The sequence below is a fragment of the Protopterus annectens genome, chromosome 3.part1 (genome assembly GCF_019279795.1).
Source record: "Protopterus annectens isolate FY-2018-M chromosome 3.part1, PAN1.0, whole genome shotgun sequence".
Classification (NCBI taxonomy): domain Eukaryota; kingdom Metazoa; phylum Chordata; order Ceratodontiformes; family Protopteridae; genus Protopterus; species Protopterus annectens.
The window spans coordinates 665,387,661-665,406,326 of NC_056732.1; the positions used below are offsets into that span (position 1 = coordinate 665,387,661).

The 18,666-nt window shown below is 37.7% G+C and overlaps 1 protein-coding gene across 4 annotated transcripts in view; it reads right to left on the reverse strand.

Annotated features, from left to right (window-relative positions):
* Window positions 1-18,666, reverse strand: part of ASAP1 (ArfGAP with SH3 domain, ankyrin repeat and PH domain 1) — a 2,547,392-nt gene that overhangs the window by 426,019 nt on the left and 2,102,707 nt on the right. For all 4 annotated transcript variants that reach the window (XM_044067036.1, XM_044067034.1, XM_044067035.1 and 1 more), the window contains 2 exons: window positions 7,605-7,720; window positions 7,377-7,444 (listed from right to left, as the gene is read on the reverse strand). In XM_044067036.1, the coding sequence (XP_043922971.1) occupies window positions 7,377-7,444; window positions 7,605-7,720 (184 nt within the window). The remainder of the gene's footprint in view (window positions 1-7,376; window positions 7,445-7,604; window positions 7,721-18,666) is intronic.

Below are 18,666 nucleotides of genomic sequence, written 5' to 3' on the forward strand. Positions count from 1 at the left end.
AGATATGGGAGAAGAGAATCATATACATATATAAGGTGGGCAAATGAGGAAGGGACAGCTTGAGGAACAGAACGAGTTTTAAAAATTTCACATAAAATTATCAGTAGAAGTTGAAATGTGGGATAGTTTAGAAATATGTCAAATGGTCATTTATGGAGAAAAATAAGCTACCAATTTGATGGATTCATTCTTTTGTCCCTGTGCCTGATATGAAAATCTTTCATGATACAGATTTTTTCCTTCTCAGCTTAGCAAAAAGGCAGTCTTGGCTGACTTATAGGATCTCAGGGAAAATGGGTTAAAAAAACAAGAGGCCCTGCATTGAATGTAACTGACTAACTGGAGCTTGCAAAAATAGTAACCTACCATCCCTTCCCATTTGTACCAAAGGATTTTTGCTGTGAAGCAGCATGATCTGAGAGTTGCTAAAGGTAAATGGATGCAATGAGTCAAGGTATGGTATGGTATACTCAGATTCAGAATGTTTAATAGTAATGCTCCAACTTCTTCAACTATTAGTATCTACTAGAAGGATTAATGTCACCTACCCAACAGATTTAATTTCTGATGCACATGATACTATGTGAAATCAGAGCTAAAAGGATTGCAGAGCAGATATGTCCACAAGAGCCTTTCGATTCAGGCTGACAGTAAGCTAGACCATGTAATAAAATGCAGCGAATTCTGGGTAGTACCATTAATGCACTATGAGATACTACTTGCACCTGCAGACTATTACCTATTTAGCTACTGTCGTTTCCCATTTCACTACTGTTCTAAACAAACCCAGGAGATAAAAAGTATGTTTTTCAGAATGTTATTTCAAGGCAAGTGTAACGTAGTCCATCAGCAAATGAACAATGGCATGAGTAATTCCCATTAGCAATGGAATTAAGAAATAAATGCATGTTGTGGCATTAAATGACATTTCAGCAAAGCAAACACAGATGGCAGCACTTTTCTAAATGAACACATTGTTGATGGGTTGAAGAGTTCTGGTCTGTGCCTTCATATTGTTTACCGATATTAATAATCTTCATGTTAACATACGCAGAATCAAATTCATAGCTTTTAAAATTGTCCCTACACTCTCAACTGCACTGCATTCAGTGGAGTAAAATCCTACAAACATCTTTAGCTTAACTTTTACCCCTCCCAAAAGCTTAACTATCACATCACACTTTCCACTTACAAAAATCTTAACACATATGAAACAGGCCTACACAACCACTGGACTACTTATTCCAGAAAAATGCCTTTCAAATGCAAAGAATGCACTTATCCTTAAACTGGAATAAGCACTACTCATAATCGTTCATAGGTCGTTACTAGGCTAATGACCACTAGGGCCCTTACAAGCCTAGCCACGCACTCCAAACCATTTAGGTTCCAAGTACCATATGGAGGGCATGTCAGTAGACAGGTAGCTAAGGATCTGTCGGGGGGGTATTAGGATAACACTTTTCTTAGTGACGGTCTCTGTCCATAATGGACATGGGGGACAGACCGGGGGAAAACTTGTGATTTCCCATCGAACTGTCAAGGTTTTGTTTAAATAGTATCAGGAATGGACTCTGTTTTAAATGGATAGGGAGACTATTCTATAGTGCAGGGATCCTCTGGGACACATATGCCTTTCTAGCACATTCTGTTTATGTCACAAGTGAAGTTCACATCCCTGGATATAGTGTTTCTGGTGCTGTTTTGCACGTGTGCAACAGATCCATCAGGACTGGGTCTGAGGATGCCCTGTAAGCCAGCAAAGATCTCCTCTCAGCATTCTGTAGGAGACTGAATACATAGACAGAGCTTTTAGGCGATCAGTGTAGGACAGGGTATTCATGCCCTGAATTCTCCTGGTGAAAAACCTTTGTAGGCGTTCCAACTGTTGAAAGTGTCTGGTTAGATGCATGCTAAAGTGGCTATATATTCAATGCTAGGTCTGATAAGGGCTGAGTAGATTGTTAAATCCCAAAGAATAAGGCACCATGTCTGGAACAACAAAGTAATTAAAAATCTAATGAGACAGTATTGGGGACCTTTCCCCTAAACATACTTTTACATTTTTAAGTTTTATACTCATACTCCCTATTCTATTAAATTGTTGGACAGAAGTTTAACATATTTTTGTTTTAATTAGAGTAATTGTGGATTTTAGAAATATTAACATGGTCATTTTAAAAATATGCTGTTATTTCTTAAATAGATGTGACTAGCACTTTAAATTTTTAGCTGGGATGTCATGTGACCATAGCTCTCAACCTTCCATCTCCAAAATGAGGAACACTAGCCCTCATAATGTGGAACAAATGGGCAAAATGTGGAACACATACTAATGGCTTACTAACAACTTCATCTAGGAAGGTCATAGGATGGTTAAAATATGCTGGTTTTACTTATAAAGAAGATCTTTTAATGAATTAATATGATTCATTTCTATTTAGAATGGATTTCACTTAAAAAAATTCCTAACACTGAATGTGTGATAGTCTTTCAATGTGAAACTTTGAGGAACTTCGAGGAACGTGAACATTTTAAGACCCTAAATGAGGTATGTTCCTCGTAATGAGGTACACTTGAGAGGTATGCATGTGACTTACTGAGCTGGGATGTCATGTGACTTACTGACAGGGCTATTTAAACTGTTTCTTGTAAATGAAGTACTTGTATCTAATGAAGTTTGACTATTTGGTGTGGACGAAAAGCACTTTATAATAAATTAATTTGTTGTTCCAGGCATGGTGCCTTAGTCTTTGGGATTTTGCAGTTTGTTTTCTTGTGTTTCGTTGGACTGAGTAGAGTGTTGCTATAACTTCCTTGGACCTGGATGCCATACCCTTACCTAAAAGTTGGGCAACATAGAATTATTTTACTATCTTAGCTATATGTTGGCCAAAGGCCAGATTGCTGTTTACATATGTCTCCAGATCCCTTACTACTGGGTCAGCTCTTAGGGGCATTTTAACAATGGAGTAATTAACTTGTGTTGACAGTTCCCAAACAGCATTATAATGCATTTTTGGACATTGAGTTTCAGGCCATGGCTTTGGCACCAGTCATTTGTCGCTGTTAAACCCATTTGCAAGATGTTTGTGTCTTGGAGGGAATCTACAATAGCTCCCAATTTACAGTCAGCTGTGAACTTGGTAAGCCAGAGGCCTTTAATGTTAGTCTTGACTTAGTATGCCAAACAGGAGCATGTCCAGCGTGAAACCCTGGGGTAATCCACTGGTGACCGGTCTCTTAGTGGAGGTGGTTTCACCGATACTGACTTCTTGGGTCCTATGAGTCTGCCGGCAATCCTGCGAGTTAGTAACCGTTGACACTTAGCTCAGAGAGCCTGTCAACAATGCCTGGGTGGAGTACTGTATTAAATGCTTTAGCCAGGTCAAGATATGCCAGTATGCACTGTTTTACCCTTGTCTACTGCTTTGGTGACCCTCTCAAAAGAGTCTACCAACTTAAATAGGCATGACCCTCTCTTAACGAAGCCAATTTGGAATATGGTCAGTGCCTGTGGGTTGCCAATTTCCTTGTTTATCACTTCCACGATGATTCATTTCATAGCTTTCTATAATAGGGTTGTTAGAATGACGGGGTCTGTAGCTCCCTTGGTCAGCTGATGGTCTGCCTTGTGGAGGGGAATGACTATTGCAGTTCTCCATTCACTTGAAATGTAGCCAGTTTCAAGGCTGTAGTTGAAGAGTGCCTCAAGTGATCCTGATAGATCATGTTTTGGACTGTTTAGGAGGCAAACGGGGATGTTGTCAAGACCCATGAAGTCGGTGTTCTTGGCTTTAGCAAGTGCTGCCAGCACCTGGTGCCTGCTCCTAGCTGGGGAAAGTATGTTGGAGATGATTTCACCTAGTGGAGTCGGGGGGGTGAAGTATGACCTGAATTTATCAACCAGTAGATTTTCTATGTCACCCTGATCAGTGTAAGAGGTACTGTTCACCACCAGTTAAGCACACTGGTGTATGTTACCTCTAAGGCTCTGGATGTAGCTATAGAAGGCCTTCTGAAAGTCCTTAGCCTGTGAAACTATCCTAACCTCATAGTTGGCCTTGTTTGACTTAATTAGACCACTTAGTTTCTTGTGTAGTTATAACAGAGAGCACATTTTCTTCAGTTTGACTGACTCAGAGAGTAAAAGATTCATACCTGGACATTGGTTTCCCTTTCTGGAGTTGGCAGCCTTACATTACTGGTGCACTCATGTGTTTTTGTCGTTTTACATTCTGCTACAAGAACTTAACTCACTTTGATACCTTCCGATCTGCTTGTTCACACTTTAAGACTCCACTAAATAGGACCAAATCCAAAAATAAACCCTGTAGGACTTTGTACTTCATTACATACAATCCACTCCATATAGTAAGTGCCAGCCATATCACTACTGTAACACCTTGATAGGTTATAGCTTTTTTCCTCCCATTAATGTTTTAGTTACTACTCATCACATGATTATGAAACTGTGCTTCTTATTGTTAGTTTTACATATATGCTTTTGTGCCTGTGGTCGAAGTCATACCTGAAAAGGGTCCTAAGGCCAGCCCACTAAACTGGTTAACAAATGTCAAATCAATCAAGATATCCAGAATGTCATGACACTGACACATTGTCATGACACAGTGAAAAACTAGACTGAAACTGTCTGCCTACACTGAATAATAAGGCAAGCATTTGTTTACCATGACATGACAAATGTTTGCAGTCTAACTCTTCACTTGATCTCACAGCAAATGTCCAGTGGAAAATAATCAAAAGAAAACATTCATTACAGAAGACTTCATGATGAAACTTGCTTTCTAAGTTAAAAAAACCTAAGGATAAGCCTTTTATAACTAGGATGCTTCACTTCGAATTTTGGTCCATCAGATGCTCTTGAGGTATCATGAACTTCACTGCTAATCAGTCTTATTAACAAAAGACTATCAATTGCAAGCAGATCAACTACAAAGGTCAGTCACCACACACCAATGCTATGAGGATTTCCTCTTGCCACAGATATATCATTTGAAATAATTATGTTAAGGACTGAGCTTAGGCAATGAATGAAAGATAGAAAAATACTTGCAGTCAAGAAAAGGACTTGCAATATCATTGATAATGCGGTACAGAAGTAACTGTAACAAAAACAAATATTTGACAATGCTTGCTTGCTTTCATGTACTGTACCTCTCCCTGCATCCGATGTGGCTGGTGGTCCCTAGTAAGGTATCATACCCACAACTGAGATAAATAATGCTTACTGGTTATTCAAACACATCTCCGTGAAGTTTCATAGAGCTTTATGTAGTTGGTCTTCCTTGGTCACAACATATGCTGTGGTTACAGAAATTAATATATTTTAAGATAAACTAGGTCACTTATGGTGAATTTATGAGAAAAACAGTATGCCAATGTTGTCTATTGAAAGATGGCAGAACAGATGGACAACAGTGCATAAGATGTAAGCCTGGAGGAGGAAATGATCAGAGCGGTGGAGTAAGAAGTGTAGGCCCAAATAAAGTCATATCAAAATGTTTAATGTTAATGTCAAAGAAATTATGAGACTGCTGGAGGAAAAAGGCACAATCTGTGGCATTTAACTGGACTGTCAGCTGGACAGATGAGACATTTGGAAGTAGTGGTAGTCAAGGACAAAGTGTTTTTGCATGATCAATAACTTACCATGAAGCCATTTAAGTAACACTTTGGCAAAATCTGAGACAATGTAAGAGATGGACTATGTGGAAACAGCAACTGCTTTCTGTGGAAGATAAAACCCACAAAAAAGCTTAAGGAATGGTTGGTGTGCTAGAAGGAGATGAAAGGAAGGATTTGTTGGATTTTGTTAAAATTAAGAATGCATAGTGGATAGTTTTTATGAAAACTTCACTGGGTGTTGAGAAAGCAATTTGCCACTGGCACTACAAGAAAAGGAAACATGAAAAATCTACAGAGTTATTCAGTTCAATTTGTGAAAGAGTATGAAGAACAAGTTTTGTGGTGGTCATAGTAAAATGGATGATAAATTACTGTGGCACAGTGACTCACAACTATGCAGTGACTCCATTTTAACAGTAAGTGCAGTTTGTTGAGGCTATTAAGTTGTGTAAAAGGCATAAAGTGAAATACAGACTTGACCTATCCTTCTACATTGAAGGTGCCTCAACTGATGGAATGTTAACAGTCATGAATGCACAGTATATAGTGATTAAGTTAAGAGAACTATCTATGGCAGTGATGGCAAACCATTTGGGCTCCATGTGTCAAAAATTCAGAAAATGCTTATTGTGACTCTGCTGGCTTGTCACCCTCCCTCAAACAAAAGAATAACAATTCTTTACATATTCATTTATTTAAAAAAATACAGACTAATCATGTGTGCTGTTATGTATTATAAACTTATAAACTGATATATAGAATATGGGCGGCGTAGTGGTGCAGCGGTTAATGCTGCCGTCTCACAGCAAGAGGTTCTCCGGTTCGATTCTCGGCTGGGGTGCCTTCTGTGTGGAGTTTGCATGTTCTCCCTGCGTTCGTGTGGGTTTCCTCCAGGTACTCCGGTTTCCTCCCACATTCTAAAGACATGTTTCTGGAGCATTTCTCCCCGGGCTAACAGGACATTAAGAAAACATTTTCAAAATTCTATTCACTGTTAATACATGTAAACCTAAATCCAAATTATCAAGAAAGTTTCCGAGATTACCGATTGTTAAGAAAAGGAATTACGCATCTTACAATACATGGGCTGCTTACACTCCAGACTCAAGAAAAAATAACTTTGTTGCTGCACAGTTCATATAAAAAGTTTGTTAAGTTGAGGTTAGTAGATGCGGAAATTGTCAACAGTGATTCTCCCACAGACACAACAATGGTAGCACCACAGAACTACATAAGAAACACAGACAGAGCTCTGAAAGCATTTAAGACTAAATCAACTTAAAGTGTGGTAGAATAAAGCTTCAAGCAGCTTCAAAAGCTACTGGATGACAAAAAGGGAATTTTCCTTCATGCCACTGCTTATACAGACGGTCAAATTATATGGCAGCTTTTAAAGCTATCAGACATTTTGATCTCCTACTCATTTTTTTTTAAACTAGTAGTACACCGTTGCAGCCAAAAGTCCCTACATATTACAATGAATCACGCTTAGACCTCTGATCATAATCAGTTATTAATGTATTCTTGTATTTAAGAAATTCACCTCCCAAGTTTTGCTTTCAACATGAACTTCTTCAATCAGTTTTTCAAACACATTAACAACTTGGTTATGCTTGGTGACCTGATCATAATCTTCTATAGTCTAAATACATTGAAAAGACAAAAAGCATGACAGACAGACAACTTATGTTTTATTAAACTTGCTGAATGCTAATAACATTTCTTACCAGTTCCTCGCACTGATAGTTCCTCATCCTCCTTGCAATATCTATAGCCGTTTCTCCTCCTTGATTTACTGCAAAGAAAAAATATAAATAAACCAGTCCAGAAACAGAAAATATGCAGTTAATAGCACATACCATAAACCCTACTCATTAAGCATGGTAACTTTTATCCTGCTATTTTTTTCTAACATACAGTACATCTCAATGATGCTTAAAGAAAAATATTCTTACCTATATCTACAGATGGTTTGCCCCTTAGAAGCAGCTTCAAACATTCCAATTTACCATGCATGCAACAGTAATGCAGAGCTGTGTTTCCCTTCCCAGTTTGCTTGTCCAGGTTGCCACTAAAAGTGAAAAGAAAGAAAAAAAAATCTTCAGCAAAAAAAGAAAGTTATAGCACAACTACTCACTATGGAATGAACCTGAAGCATATGAATCAATAAAAATATGAATATATTTCAATTATAGCAACTGTTCAGGAACACACAGAGCAAAATGTTACATATGTGTGCAACCTAGTAGAATGGGGATTACCCAGTAGTTCATGCAGCATTCTGATTTCCACTACACTTTACACATTTTACCTAAAATGTCAGTAACAACACAATTACATATCAAAGTAAACAACCTAACATTACAGAGAAAGCTACAATTACAAAAACAAATAAGTGAACTTAGATGTGGGCCGTATGTCAATTATTTGTCCAGCAATGATCACAAAATGGAAGCAAATAAGATTAAAGAGGAAAAAAATAAAGCACAGAAATCAGATTAAAATAAGATGAGAAAATATCAATTTTAAATAGAAGACTGTCAAGTGTGTGATGAAAGGATGTACTGGGAGCACAGCTAGCTGGAATTTTGTAAATAATTATATGTCATTTGTGATTATCAAACTGACTTATACAAGATGCTTGTGTTACAAATGTATTAGAACTGATCGATGCTGGTGTTACAAATGTATTAGAACTGTATGTCAGGTGTATATCAAACTGATTTGCAGAGATGTTTGTGTTGAAAAGGTATTTGTAAAGTGCTTGTGTTTGAAATGTATCCACAGTGCACCCTACTGGATTGAACAGAAATGTACATGCACAACTGTAATTGTTTAAATGGATATGTTTTAACAAAGAAACTGAAAATCAGGAGGTTAACCTCAGTCCATCAAACTTTAAAATATATTTGAAATTAAATCACTTTATAGGCTAGGTCATAAAGATGCTATCTCACAGGTTTCAATGCGGCCAGAGACACAAAGTCTGCACTAGGAAGCTTTCTGTATTGTCTTTGGGGTGAAATAATTACTACTCTGGAAGTGTGGATGTATGCAATTGTTTTATGACTTCCAGCACCTACCACAGATCTAAGCAAAATCCCTTGTGTGTGTATTTGTACAGGTAGGTGCTAAGTCCTACCAGCTTCCAGCAATAGGGGTTTTCATTGGAACTATGACCAGAAGTGATGTCATTCTGCAAGCTATCTCAGAAATAATATTTTAGATATTATTTTGAGAAGTCTCTTAATGAGAGAGAGCATTCTGTATTCTGTCTTGGGCCTGACAACAAGAAGGACCATTCACCACATCATCTGTCTTGCTTTATTAAGTACGTTATTGGGGAATAGTATAATTATCTTATATTCAGTCAGGAATATAGTGAAGCTTAGTTTAGATATTGTTTTTATTTAGTTGTCTGAGCCTGTCCTTTAATGTTATTTTAAATATTTCCTGTGATTTGAATTATGATGTCATTGTGAATACATACTTAGTATTTTCTTGTTCTTTTATTAATTATTATTAAATATATTTAAGCCTTTTATTGTGGCTGATCTTTGTTGAGATACTCAAGTTTTGAGAGTATTTGCATATTTATTTGATGGGACTGTGTGGGTCACTCCTAATAGCCTTGTTCTTGTTCAAACTAGCATTTGTATTAGTATTAATATTGCACAGTAAAATTGGACACCCTATGTTAACGGCCTTAAAGTAGCTGGCGAGGGGTTCTGGTAGCAATGATAACTACCTTATAGTCTGGGCAAAAGGGGGCATAGCTAGTAAACATGTGCCAGCCTTTCCCAGGTCTGTGTGTGCAAATCAAATCTCAAAGAGTGTGTGCGTCAGCTACTAGGGCAGGGATACAAAGCACTGGTTGGACAGAGACAGAGTGTTAGAGGACTTGACTTGGAACACTGGCTAAGGATTCAACTCTATAGCTGTACCAGTTGGGAGTCTTATTGGAGATCTGGATGGATACAGACAGAGAGACATCCAGATCCTGGGCTGAGTGTGTTCTCTGTGTGCTCTTAAGGGAAATTGTGCTTCACTGTGCTTGATGCAGAGAGCTGCAGCTGGAGATACTGTGTGTGTACCTGTTATCCTCATAGTGAACATCCCCCACTGGTGCCAGTGGTGAGGATTGAGGCTTCTTGATTACTGGCCCAGAGGTGGAGGGTTGTCGCAGAGTAGTAAACAATTTTTTAGCTCATATGGCTCAGAAGGAGGGGATGGATGACGGGAACTTAGTGGGGGCACACAGAAGCAAACTACATACCCTAAAATGAAGTTGAAGGGGGGAAAATGAAAAATACAGAAACGTGCTGAAGAGTGGAAGGAGGAGTAGAAGCAAAAGGAAAGATAATATACAAGTGATTCCACCTTGAGTCTATCAAACAGAATGATGGTAATGCTGTTGCTTCTGCATAAGAAAGAACAGGCAGTAACAGCATGGGTTTCTGAAATAATGAAGCATTCAAAACACAGCCCTAAAAATTGAACAGATTTTAGAACGATGGTAAGTGGAGCATATTCAGTGATAATATAGGTTCTAAAATAAAGTGTTATCATTCTGACTACTTCCTTATACACAATAATACAACCCCACCTCAACATATAACAAATACAGCTTAAAAGAAAAGTTGTAGCAAGCACACTATAAGTGAAGATGAGTCAGTCTAGCAATTAGTGCAGCGGATTTGGCTATGGAGCTGTAATGAGCTGCTTCCTACAGTCCATAGTTTGATTCCCTCAGCCTCCATTTGCCTACTGTGTGACTCTGAAGTAACAGTGATATATAGGGTAACTGGGAAACTGGGTTAGGCTCCTCAATTATCCTTTGAATTTCATTCTGTCACTACCTACGAACATAAGACATCCAGCCAAATGATAACATACCTAAAGGTGGGGGAATACAGCTAGAATTCATCTTAAGGTACTGGGCCTGATTCTGATGAACACTGAAAATCACATATATGTTTTCATCTACACTCATTTCAAGAAAGTGAAGTGTGTGTGGAAGAAGAGTCCACATAAAGTCAGACTGCCACTATGCTTCAAATTACAGTAGCTGAAAAAAAGTCCAGCACTACAGAAAACTGTCTTCTGGGTACAAGAGAGTAGCTGCAAACAGAAAAGGATTTATATAGCAATAACCCACGCCTGGGTGTGGGTAATGCTGGATTTACCCACGGTTGGCATGGTTTGGTCCCGAGGGCGAAGCCTGAGGGACCAAACAAAGACAACCGTGGGTAAATCCAGCATTACCCACACCAGAAGTGGTTATTACTATACCATGGTGTTAGTTTGTTTTGTATTATGTTTGTATTGTTGTTATTTATGTTTTTGTTTGCTTTTTTGTATTCTTCCACTTTTGTGAGATAAAATAGTCCACACTTTCAGTTTGTGTTTATTGTTTATTTCTGTTTTAATTTAAATACATGTTATTTTTAGTTTTCAGGAAATGTTAGGAAAGGGCTAGGTGGTGCTTGGTATAATATAGTTTAAGCAGTGTAGAAGTTTATAACGTGTAGTTATGTTTTAGTAGTTATAGGTATGTTGAAATGTGGTGTAGTTTTAATTTGTATTAATTTTTTTAAAATATGTACTTTTACTATTTGGTCACTAGATGGTGGTGTTGTATGCGCTTTTATTAGATGTATGCTGATGTGGACGTTCGGTATGGTGTGTGTTTTTGACTTTGCGAGGGATGTGTGGTGTGTTTTAGTATGTTCATTTTTGGAGTTGTCTGTGTATAGGTATTGTAGGGAATATAGGTAAGTGAGTGGTTTTATGAGAATGCTTGGTTTTATTGTGTTATAAATGGTGGTTATGTAGTGTGTGTGTGATGTATTTGCGACTGCATGACTTTTATTTTTAGTGTTCGAGGTGAGGGAATGAGGAGTGTAGTATGGAAATTGGTTAGTTTTCTGTGTTTTCATTAAATTGTTGTGTGTTTTGGGTATTAGATTTACTTTACTTTACTGTTTATTTGCTGTCGCCGCATGATATGTAGCAACCGGACTTTTTGCGTTGTTTCTTGTAGGATTTACTATGTGCACGCTGGTTGGATTAGCCAATCAGCATGCACGTTTGTCGGGTTTGCGATGTTCGCATGGTATAATAGACAATAACAAATGGGACACACATCAAGAGTAAAGCTTTGATGGATTCAAGCTTTAAGGAAAAGAGAAAATGACTGTTTTTTTCTGTCTGAACACACAGCACACACTTCACAATACAGGCTGTAAACTATCCTTTATGCAGTCTATGTGCCCAAACCATTATATAAGTATTTTGAATACCAGATGTAACACATCCTTGCACTATTAGTGATAACAAATAAAACACAGTCAAGTTTCTTAAGAATGCATGTTTCTCAGCTGCTTAGAATCTATCAAGTGCTGAATTCAAGAGGGGATTTGATCTGTTTTACTAAAACAGTTTTTATTTATTTATTCCTTGTGGTTATTTTTTTCACTCAGGATATATATACTGTGTTATATCCCTTCAAATTTTATTAATTCTTTCATAAACCTTAGCACATATTTCCTAATCATCATAGGGTAGATTCCAAAAGAGTTGCTCTCAAGGTAAGTCTATCCTTGGTATGAATGTCTTGGTCTTGGTGTAAGTGACTTACTTTGGTGTAAGGCTCATCTATAAATAGGTTTACACTGGGGGCCAGATTCCAAAAGACCTCCTCTCAGTGTGTGTGGTCACTTACACTGAGATCAAACCTTTTGAAATCAGACCCCCAAGATTTGTTAGTCTGAATATAGTGAATCTGACAATGTTCTGAAATAATGAACATTTAAGTTGCAAGCTTTGGTCCACAGAATTTTTTCAAATGTCACACTTTACCTGTGATATGTGTACTGTAAAATGTAAGCTTTTTCACTCTGTATTTAACATCTCTCTCTCTATGTAGAAGTTTGTAGTTAGTAAATATAACACCAATGAGTCTTATTTTGGCAGACTAGTGATAATGATCAGAGACTCATGCCAAAAGCTGCAAAACAACTGTATATCAACATATGTTGAATAGTATAAACAACTGCCAGACATTTGGTTGTTTAATATACATAGAATGTAAGCCTTGGATTCATTTGTGGCTATAAAATTATGAATATTTTGTTTTATTAAAAGTGGCTAGAAACTGGCATTTAAAATCAAGAGCCTTGGTTTGACTGTGTGTTCCCTTTGCCAAATGTTGTTCTGAAGGCCTATTACAGCTTCAACACATTTATATTTTTAAGTTCAAGTCCGTGTACATCAATCACCACTACTATGAACTGAATTCAAAAATGTCTTTTGAAAGAATAGGTTGTGTTGTACCACAAGTTCCAATGGCAAGTGATACGCAGTACAACAAATACTGCAACCTATACACAGATCAAGTGTGTGGAGGGCATGGAATGAAAACAGCCCAGGGCTCAAGGTACACTTAATTCATCATTGAATGTACATCATAACCACTAACAGCAATGCCTGATAAATCATGTTTAGTTTCTCAAATTCTACGGGCAGCATATTTTGTGTCACTTCTAATACATTATACCTTGCACACAAAGTAAAGTTTATCTTTTAGGATATATCTGTTGCTTGTTAAAAATAATTTTTTACTGTACTTTATGAATGTGTCACTGCCTTGTAAATAATTTTTTCTTCTATTATTGTTTTGTCTTTTTAAAAATTTGTTAACAAATGTAAACACTTTTTTTTTCGTGATGTATATCAAGCTTGGGCTTTAGGAATGTGCCACTGCCTTCTAAATAATTTTTTCTTCTATTATTGTTTTGTCTTTTTTTTTTATTTTTTTCTCTCATGATTATTAAGTTGTTATGTAAACTGTATTAGTCTGAAAAGTGTACTGTTTCTGAAGTTGCAACGATCTGTTTTTGTGGTGCTTTTCTCCCCGGGCCTCTACTGAAAATGGACATATATCCAATTAGACTAGCCCGTTCAACAAATGTAAAATAAATAAATAAAGTTTAGAAAGTCACCCTGTGTATTTTTCCTACTTTAATTCATCATTTTCTGCATAGCATTTAATTTTGTACAGCTTGCATTACATTTATCACTATCTAAAGCATATATTTAAACCAGACACTGAGAAACATTTACAATTTTCTGTTTCCAGTCTCTCTTTGATGCCTTAATTATACGTTATCTGAATCTGAACACTTTATTTCACTTAGTGCTTAAAAAGTTGAATACTGTACAAGCAACAGATATATCCTAAACAACATGTCTTACATGGACTGACTCAAAGCCCTGTCCCTATACTCGGTATTCTACAGACTATTTAGAGGTGACCCGTGTCTGGCAACAAGGCATTCTCTTATCCATTACTGATGGATTTACTGCCCATCAGTAGTCAAATGGCATCAGAAGTACTCTAAACCTCTTCTGCAACATCAGCACAATGGTTATATCTCACAGAGGATAACGGTCCGGTGGAACAGACTCACCATCCATATAACACAAAGTTCATCCTTGTTCATTTTCAACAGTTACGTCTATAGATGGGAAGCAGAAAATGTACCCCAAGACTGCACCCTGCACTACTAATGGACAGAGGCAGCGCCTAAATGCTTTATCCCATACATGGGTCCCCTCAAATTATGTATGGTAAGAGCTCTTTTTTTATTTTCATTATAGGTTCATAGACTAGTACTAGGCTAAATGCCCTTATGAGCTACTTTAAGCCTAGCCAATTACTCCATTTGAGAATCAAACTCTACAACTTGTGTCTACAAGGTTAACACTAACCATCATGCCAATCTTCGACCTCATTAGGAGTAATATACATTTATTGATCATGGGACAGGCTTAAAATGGCCCACAAGGACAGCTAGCCTAGTACTTACTTATGAATATATATATATATATATATATATATATATATATATATATATATATATATATGTATGTATGTATATATATATATATATATATATATATATATATATATATATATATATATATATATATATACACATATGAGAAAGACAGAGAAAGAGAGACACTGCTAAACAAAATTGATCACAAAACAATTGTACTGGTATCTGTTCTAGGGCACAGACTAATCCAAACGTGAAATGAGTGTAACAATGTGACCACCTGAAAAGCTTTAGTCATCCCCCTGATCACCGCCCCCCCCCCCCCCATGATTTAATCATACTCCTGATGTCATTGCAGTAACAGAAACCTGGCTTAAACCCCATAACCTAGATAAAGATATCCTCCCCTCGGCTATAACATGATTCGCCTAGACAGAGTGAACATAAAGGGTGGGGGAGTTGCCATAGTCTAATCTAGTAATCTCACCATTTCTCTCATCACACAGCCAAAGCCATCTTTCTCCCCAGCAGAAACACTGGCAGTTAACCTTAAACTAAACAACTACACGACAATCACAATAGTAGCCACCTACATTCCACCAGGAGAAAATATTCCAATACTGGAAAACATTCTCTCCTATCTGTCCCTGAATATCTCAAATGAAACAATCCTTCTCGGTGACATGAACATCAATTGGCTAACCCTTAATAACCCTGGATCCACGCACAATATTAATCTATATGGATTTACCCAGCTAATTACTAAGCCAACTCACTTTAACAACACCCACACTACAAATACCCTCATAGATTGGATACTAGTCTCAGCTCCATCCAAATATCATAATCCTGAAACTCTCCCTGATTTCCTGAGTGACCATCAACCACAAAAGTGCTAAGATATACTAGTCACCCTCCAAAACCACACACATTTTTTACTAAGCATAATCTCTCCAATTTTAACCCTGAAATTTTTAACAGTACAATATCTAGAGTAAACTGGGACTTCCTCACTCAGCTTCCTTTAGATGAGGATGTCATTGCTTTCAACTCTACTTTTCTGGATATCGTTAACTCACTAGCCCCACCATGTAAAATCAGGACAAAAGCTAAAATATCTCCTTGGCTAACAAAAACACAAGAACTCTCATGAAGTCCAGAGATAAGTCCTGGAAAAATGGCTACAAACAAAAAATCCTTATGATTTACAAAGATGCAAAGAAACCCGGTCAAAAGACTAAGCAACAAAGACAAAAAAGAATTCTACTATAACTCCCTAGAACACTAAAATCAGACCCAAAAAAATTCTGGCACACAATAAGTCAAATGCTCCATCCAGGAAACCCTACCTCACCCAACCCTACCACAGAAAAGACATCAGTAGAAACAGCCAACACCTTCAACACTTACTTTGTGGAATCAATATCCAATCTCTTTAACTCAAACAGCTCCAATACAAAGAACCCCACAAACCCAGCTTTCTCTTCAACATCTCTTTCCAAAATCTTTTCTCTCAAGCCCATCCCCACAACACACATCCGTACCTTACTCTCCAAACTCAAACCCTGCTCTGTATCTGCAAATAACATCCCATCCTACATTCTCCAGTCAACTGTCCACTCACTTGCCTATCCTATCTCTATCCTCATAAACCGTTCTATCTCGGAATCTAAAGTACCTTCCATCTGGAAACACGTCTACACCATACCTATCCACAAAGGAGGTAACTCCACTGAAATCTCTAACTTTAGGCTTATTGCTATCCTCTCCCCTCTATCCAAATTTCTAGAAAAGTGCATTCATACTCAAGTCATGGATCATCTCTCTCAAGAAAACCAACTTACATCAACTCAGCATGGTTTCCGACCACAGCATAGTACCTATACGGCACTCTTATCCTTTCTCAACACTATTTCCCTGACCAGAGATGGCCATAAACTTATCTCCTGTCTCTTCCTTGACCTTTTAAGGCCTTCAATACCATCTCTCACTCTCTACTATTAAAACAAACTGTCCTACCTCAATTTCTCTCCTGATACAGTTGTATTGCTTGAAAGCTATCTAAGAGATAGATTCCAATCTGTAAAATGGGACACTGCTCTATCTACTACAAATACAAATGGGAGTCCCTCAATGATCCACTTAAGAGCCATTACTTTTCAACATTTTCACAAACCTGCTTTACACCTCCTGTCCACTCTCCTTTATTATACAATATGCTGATGACTCGCCAGTCATAACTATAGCTAACTCTCAGAACTCTTAACAGCTACCCAGTCATCCTTTAACTCTGTAGAACTCTGTAGAAACATGGCTCTCCAACAACCAACTCATCCTAAACCCTAAAAAAACAAAACTCCTACTCTTCCTCCCTAAAATAGCTAACCCCATTAAGACCACCTTCACTATCCAGTCACTCAATAAGACACCAATCATTGCCGAATCAAGCTCAAAACTCCTTGGTATTACAATCGATGACCAACTAAAATTTGATCTCCACATAAATAACTGTATCAGGAAAACCCACCTTAAGCTAGGTCTACCCTATAGAAATAATAAATGTCTTACTCCAGGATAGCCCTCACTCATGCCTATCTTCTTCTCTGCTTAACATATTGCTCTTAAATTCTTACTAACTTTAACTCCTCTCTCAATGCTAGACTTCAGACTACATATCACAAAGTAGCTAGATTTGCAACCCAACAACCCTACAGATCTCACCACTGTCTCTCACTAAGATACTTAAACTGGCTTGAACTGCCCCAACTCCTCCTTCTCTCTCAGCTCCAAACCATACATTCAATCCTATATCAGTCATCTTTCTGCCCAGCCTTATACTTTATCATCTCCCACTATGCTCCCACAAGAAACCTCTGTAGCTCTTCTCAAGACCTTCTAAAAATCGACAAGCCCAAATCTAAAGCAGGACAAAACGTACATAGCTACCACCCCTCTAGTGAATGGAACAAACTTCCCCTTGAGATTCGCACAAGGCACATCCCAAACAGTTTAAGCTAACACTAAAGGAATATTTCAATAAAAAATGGATCTGCCAATGCTCAAACCCTCCTTGAAAACATTCCATTCTCAACTTTTCCAAATCGATGTACCTCTCTCTGTAATACTCATACAACTTCTGGTTAGATTTAAAAAAAAAAAAAATTTTTCTTCACACACCTGAGTTTTTGTACTTTATATTCCATTCTACCTACCCAGTATATGTACAACCTACTGTTAATCTGTATAAGATTTTGCTGTATTCTACTTGTATAAAATCTGTATGAAGTACTAAACTGTATATTTGTATGTACCGGAGCTTTTCTCCCCAGGCCTCTGCTGAAAAATAGCTTTGGCTCAGTCAGACATTCCCGGTCAACAAATGTAAAATAAAATAAATAAATAAAATTTAGTCTCACTTGCCTTAATAAGGAAACATAATACCTGAAAGGTAAAAAAAAGATCTAGCCAATGTTTCAGGCCTAATTCTGCAAACAGCAGAGTCCCTCACCTAGTGAGTTAAGTTACTAAAAAGGAACATAAGGCACTCACAGTTATTTAAAGCAGAAAGGAACCAGACTGCAGACGACACAAAAGGTGAATAACAAGATTTTAAAAATATTGATCTAGCTGTGGCTGCTTACTAGTCCAGATCCCCTACCACGGAGAGATAAGCAAAACCTGGACAACCCACTTAACTCTCTAGCCACATACTTCTGGATCCACTGCAAGTAAGCAAGATTCATATTTGAAAGCTACAGCTATATGGCACCAAAGACGTCAAGATGTAACAGGATAATAGCACAGGTAACTGTTGCCAAGCATGCAGAAATAATCAAGAGTTTGATACAAGTTATATTCTTCAGAAGGAAGAAAAAAGACTGCCTGATAAGTGCTAAAACATACCCCTGGATTCACTAATCTTCCATGCAGGACTAGCGTAGTCCTGCACAGAAGCGCCCGTGTAGGAGGATGACGGCAGCGCGCCATGCATATCAATGAAGGTGCACTGCCTGACCTCCTAGACTTACACGGAGCGTGTACGAGTACAGGAGGCATGTCTGAGAGCAGAGCTCTCAAAATAAACATGCCTCTGCAATGTAGAACAGCACAAAGTGGAATTAAATGAGCGAGACCGCTCATAGGTGTCTGCATATCCCCACCAACAGTCCCCCAT